This window comes from Octodon degus, unplaced genomic scaffold, assembly GCF_000260255.1.
Source record: "Octodon degus isolate 3935 unplaced genomic scaffold, OctDeg1.0 scaffold00005, whole genome shotgun sequence".
In the NCBI taxonomy this organism is placed as follows: domain Eukaryota; kingdom Metazoa; phylum Chordata; class Mammalia; order Rodentia; family Octodontidae; genus Octodon; species Octodon degus.
In genome coordinates, this window is record NW_004524581.1 from 12,281,150 (window position 1) to 12,287,333 (window position 6,184).

Here is a 6,184-nt window from a genome sequence, read left to right on the forward strand (position 1 = left end):
AAAAAAAAAAAAAAAAAAAAAAAAAAGCTTTTGCTGTAAAACAGATTTGAGGTGAGGGGGAAATTTCTGTAAACATAAACTCTCATCCTCTCCTGGCCTGGCCCGCCTCAGGTGGTGAATGACAAAATCGTGGCCAGCAACCTTGTGACGGGTCTTCCCAAGCCGACCCCAGGGAGCAGCGGGGACATCATCGTCCGGACCAGCGAGCTGCTGATCCCGGTGACCTGCGAGTTCCCGCGCCTGTACACCATCTCCGAGGGGTACGTGCCCAACCTGCGCAGCTCCCCTTTGGAGATCCTGAGCCGCAATCGTGGCGTTTTCCCCTTCACGCTGGAGATCTTCAAAGACGACGAGTTTGAGGAGCCCTACCGAGAGGCGCTGCCCACCCTCAAGCTCCGCGACTCCCTCTACTTCGGCATTGAGCCTCTGGTGCATGTGAGTGGCCTGGAAAGCCTGGTCGAGAGCTGCTTCGCCACCCCCACCTCCAAGGTCGACGAGATCCTCAAGTACTACCTCATCCGGGATGGGTAACTATGTCTACCCCGCCCGGGCACGCGCAGTCCTTTCCCAGCCCCTGCATGGCCGCTCCTCGGAGCTCAGGAGACCTTGATGCTCTGGAGGTAAAGACGGAGGGGTGGGGGGAGCAGGAAGGGAGTCAAAAATGACCCCGAGGTGCAGCTCTGGGGTACTAATGAGATACCACTACCCTAGAGGAAAGACCTATTGTATGTAGGAAAGCAGAAGTGAAGTGAAAATACTGAATTTGATCACACACAAGAACAAGTGTGTGTGTGTGTGTGTGTGTGTGTGTGTGTGTGTGTGTGTTCCTAGGGATTGAACTCAGGGCCTTCTCACTGAGCTTCATCTCCCTCCGATTCTGAGACAGCAGGGTCTTGCTAATTGGCTGAACTGCCCGGGTTTGAACTTGCAGTCTTCTTGCTTCAGCCTCCCTGAGTGCTGGGATTAGAGACCTGCACCAATATGACTGACTCATTTTATGTTTTAGATACGTGCAGGATATCTTCCAAAAGACGGTTAGTGGGCAGCTGGAAGTGGAGACCAGGCTCAGGAACAGGAACAGGGGAAGGACTGAAGGTCAGAGAATGAGTCTGTGTGCGGCCGGCACTATGGGCCCGGCCGGGCTGCTCACGGAGGGCCAGGCGGTGCTGCCAAGTGCGGCTGCTGCTCCTGGGGTGGCTGAGAGCGTGCGGGGAGCAGGGAGAGAAGCGGCGAGTGCCGGCCCCTCTTTTAAGAAGTTAGGGGCTGGGGAGATAGCTCAGTAGAATAAGTGTTTGTCTGGTAAGTGCAAGGGCCTGAGTTCAATCCCCAGTTCTGCAAAAAAAAAAAAAAAAAAGAAAGAAAGTTTGGTAGTGCAGGAGAGAGAATTCTCGGCAGAGTTTAGGAGAAGAAAAGCATAGCAGAAGTTTCCATGATCTCCTCTAAGGATCCGCAGGTGAGATTTGCAGGTGAGTTCAGGCAGCGCTGAAAATCAAAGCGTGCTCACCGCCATCCCAGGCAAGCTCCCGCCAACCACAAATCACCCTCCTGCGTGTCCTCTAGCTTGGAATGCCAGGCGGGCAAAGCTTAAGTAGGCACAGGCCTGCAGCTTCATACACAGCGGTCCCCAAAAAGTTGTTGTTTTGGGACGGTGTGGTTTTTTTAAGAGAATAAAGAAATAATTTTAAAAACACTAGAAGCAATACGGAATTTCAAAAACAAGATGATAGAAATTCAACAGTTGCTATCTTGCATCTTGTTGCCTTCTAAGTAACTATTCAAATTACTAGATACAAGTATGTAAAATTGGTTACATATTATTCAAATTAAGCATTAACTGTTCCTTTCAAGATAAGTACAATCATCTTAGCTATCATATGTATGTGTATATATTCCCCTTCCTTCTTTCTTTGCTCCTTTCCTTCATCCCAGTCTTTTTTGGCTTTGTGACACAGTGTCTCACGGTGTGGTTCCGGCTGACCTTGAAATCACAGCATCCATCTGTCTTCGCCTCCCTGGTACTGGGATTACACACATGCACCATCTTTCCCAGCAGAAAGTTTATTCTATTCTTTAAAAATAAATAATAGAAGCATCGTTTTATTTCTTTGTAGTTATAGATTTACTGATGAGTAGGTAATAGATTTACTTTTGAGGGAGATGGGGTTTTGTTTCTTTTAGACTTTGTTTTGTTTTAATGGCATACTCTTCGTGTACAATAAGTGAACGTATTTAAGGCGTGGATGAATAATGAACATTTATTTCTCCTCGGATCATTTCTCCTGTCCCTTGCATTCACCTTCTTCTTTCTCTCAGGGTCGGGGATCACACCCTGGGCCTTGCTCATGCCTAACAGTCGCTCTGCCACTGAGCTACACCCCAGCCCTTTTAGTTTTCCTCCTAATGAGTCAGGGCCTCGCTTAGTTGCCAGGCTGGCCTTGAATTGACAGTCCTACTCCAGCCTCCTGACCACAGGCAGCTGGGACTGCAGGCATGTGCCACCATTTCCAGCTCACATTTACTTTTAAGAAGTATGTAATCGTAACTCATTTACTGGGAATGAGTGACCTGAAATCTCATAAACACGTATGCAGTTTTCTTACGTATTTATTGTTCGGGTTGTCAAGGAAGGATTATTTATTTGTTTTATCCAGCTCTAAAAACCTGTGCTATTTATTCTTCTTGCCCTTAGCATACACAAAGGAGAAATGTATATGTGTTGTAAGAGAAAAAAATGTAGGCAAGAACGGGAAGATGGTAGCAGTGTGGGCAGAGAGGACGCGAGCCACGTGCAGCAGAGAACTGCCCGCCCTGGGCCCTCAGCCTCCCTGGCCTCTGCTCCTGCCAGAGGAAATCGCTGGCAACGCAGCCTGCTCCCGCAGCCTCTTGACGTGGCCTGTGCTATTTCCTCTGCCTGAAATCTTTTTTCCTGTCTGCTTCTGTCTGGCCCTTTGGAATTCAGTGGCATTTACTTCCTCAGTGAACTTGCCCAGTTCTGTTGGACATGAAGGAAAGGCCTCCTTTCTCCTCAAGGCCTAGCAGAGAGTAGGGCTTATTAAATATTCACCCAGCAAATCCCTGAAGGAGTATTCAGAATAGTAATTTGGGGCTCAGCCACAAAACCAAAATAACCGTAATATATCTACTTATATTGAATATTTTTGATTATTCATTTTAAAAAGTATTCATTGTCTTTAGCTTAAATTATTTCAAGCTGGTTTCCCCCAGATGTTGAACACACCTGATCTATTTTCCCCTGGCTTTGGAGGGCATACACTCTGAGAATGAAAAGTAGCTTAATTCTAGCCTAAGTAAAATATAATTAGAAAGTGAATCCTCAGAAAAAGAAGCGCTGGGTTCTAAAGTCAGATACTGGCAACATTTGGGTCACTAATTACTACGGACTGTCCCGTACCACTGCTGCTTTCTTTTCACGCATGAACTTGGAGCTGTGAGAACCCACATTATCTAGTCACAGCAAACATCAAATCGAGAACCAAAATTCTCCCTGCAATGCATTACCTCGTAAGAACCTTTCCTGCCTCTTCTTCTCTTTTAAAGGAAAATAATAGCATATTCAGATCAACACAAATTGAAAATGCTGAGACATTTAGAGGAAAAGTACCTTTTAAATATTGTTGGCATTATTATGATAGATACTAACCTATCAAAGGCCAATTATTCTGTGTGCATTGTAGGTTCTGTGTGTGTGTGTGTGTGTGTGTGTGTGTGTGTGTGTGTGGTGTGTGTTGCTGGGGATTGACTGCAGGGCCTTGTACAGGTAGACAAGAGTTCTACCATTAAACTGTACCCAAACCCGAAGATTACTCATCATCATCCCTCTGAAGCACCTAGTAGGGGCTTTTGTATGGATTAGGTATGCAGTTGATCTTTATTGTAAAACATAATGAAAAGCTATAAACTGATTTTACTTCAGGATAATCACATGGAGTAAATAAATGCAGGAGATAGCAGAAACCATATAACCTACTCCGATCCTCTCCAATTCAGCGGAATAAGATTCTAACAGTAATACAGGTCAAGGAACCTTCTTTAAACCAACTATGTTGATGTTCCAGCAGTACCTGAAGAATAGCAACGGACTAAAAAGCTGTACATACGCATGTGGAGCAAGAACCCATTTCAGAGGCTTTTAGATCCCACTCTTTTCCTGACCCACTTGACAAGACGATAGGTGCCCACTAAAAAGCGACTATTTCCAGAGGGAAAGGATTCTTTAGGATTTGAATAGGACAAATAACACAGAAATGATGTGGGCCTCTCTGGGGGAAATCTTCCTTAATATCTAAAACCCTGGCTTCAGGAGGAATCCTCGTGACATCTCTTCCCAGATATCCTTAAGGGGACCCTAGAAGTTACACTGCAAGCAGTAGACTTGAGGTTAAAACCCAATCCTTGTCAGGTGGTGGCTGCATATCTGGGAAGAGGAAGTAATACAATTTCAGGTGAATGACTGCTTTTGACAGAGTCGCTTGCCCTCTGAGGCACTAAGATGAGTATCCAGCAGCTGTGTGCGCCAGTTGCGGCCTGTTCCCTTTGCACCCACTGAAGGGGTTATTCTCTCTTAGGTGTCCAGAATGTACCTGTGAAATATGAGAAACACCTCCTTGAACCAATAATAAACTACACAAAGTCAGAATTCCTGCAATATATTGCAAACAAAAAGAGCCTTACCTGCCAAAGTTCTTTTTGAAACATATGTTGTTAATACTGCTCCACTGAAACACACTGAGTGGCCGGAAGTGCTGTGTTCTTTGGTGGCTCAGCAAGTGGAGGATGGACAGGCAAACTTGTGAGGAGGGTTGCATCCAACAATGCCTTCACTAAGAGGGAATTTTGCTTTCTCCCAAAAACCTGGCGGGCACCCCAACCTGCTCCACCCAGTTTCCCTCTCCTTAAGCCAAACATGTTGGACCAGGTTGTTTCCAACCTCTGTGGAAATGATCAAGTCCTAAGTGCCGCCTGTCCTACTTTCAGCTGCATTTCGGATGACTCAGTGAAGCAGTATTCCTCCCGGGATCACCTAGCCAAGCACTTCCAGGTCCCTGTCTTCAAGTTTGTGGGCAAAGATCACAAGGTGAGCTGAACACCTTTACCTCCTAACCCCAGACCTAAGCCTTCCTTCCTGTTATCCCTTCCTTTGGTCAGGTGACCTTGTAAGAGCACGTGGTTAGGCTTCCTGTGACCTCTGGGAAAAACACAGTCAAGCTGGCCATTGTGAAGCTTAACACCTTCATGAGTGTCACATCCCCACACCTTCCCACAAAATAACTGCTTGTTCAAGGGAACACTGTTGGATCGTAAGATGAACCTGTATGGTCAGGCCTGGACAAAAAGCCAGCGTGTGGCCAATTAAACGGTAACAGACATGCACAGGAGATTCACAGAAAGACAGAGTGAACTGAGAAGGGAAAATAGTACTTAAAATGCCAAATATAGGACACCACTTTATGCATACAAAATTTATAAAAATTCTAAATTGTAATACCTGCAAGGTTATAAGTACACAATGGTGGTACAAATTGGTACATTTTCTGGAAGGTTATTGAGAATTTGTAGTAATAACCATTAAATCATCATATTTCTAATCTAAAAATTTCAATCTTGTTGGTTTCTCAAAAACAAAACAAAAATTGGTTGAACATGTTTACAGAACATTGTTTTACAGGAGAAAAACCCCAAGCAAACAGAGATATAGGGCCACCGTATATCAATTTAATGTAAGGGTGAGCAGTGATTAAAGTGATAAATGTGTGGAAAGCAGACTGTAAAAATGTTGCCCAGACAGTTCGTAGGCATAGCAGGTATGCTACTCTTAAAAATCCAGGCGTGGTGGTGCATGCCTGTAATCCCAGCACTGGGGAGGCTGAAACAGGAGGATCACCACGAGTCCGAGCTGCGTAGTGAGACCCTGTACCAAACACATAAAGTTAAAAAATAAATAAAATCCATGTATTTACATGGCTAAAGTTATATAGTGTGACAGGTGGAAGTGTTTGCTGTTAGCATTGTTGAAACTAAAGGAGTGTCGGGCTGGAGAGATGGCTCAGTGGTCTAAAGCACCTACTTAGAACAAGCTTAGCAAAGCATCAGGGACAGTGGTTCGATCCCCCAGCACCACATGCCAGCCAGCCCCGCCCCCTGGTGGGCTGAGCTGGCCACACAC

At 45.4% G+C, this 6,184-nt stretch overlaps 1 protein-coding gene across 4 annotated transcripts in view; it reads left to right on the forward strand.

Moving 5' to 3' along the window:
* Positions 1–6,184, forward strand: part of Oit3 (oncoprotein induced transcript 3) — a 29,532-nt gene that overhangs the window by 21,877 nt on the left and 1,471 nt on the right. For 3 of the 4 annotated variants that reach the window (XM_004624376.2, XM_023719171.1, XM_023719163.1), the window contains exons 7-8: positions 112–527; positions 4,996–5,095. In XM_004624376.2, coding sequence (XP_004624433.1) covers positions 112–527; positions 4,996–5,095 — 516 coding nt within the window. Of the gene's footprint in view, positions 1–111; positions 528–1,466; positions 1,528–4,995; positions 5,096–6,184 lie in introns of those variants that run through there. The other variant, XM_023719175.1, reaches the window with a different exon arrangement.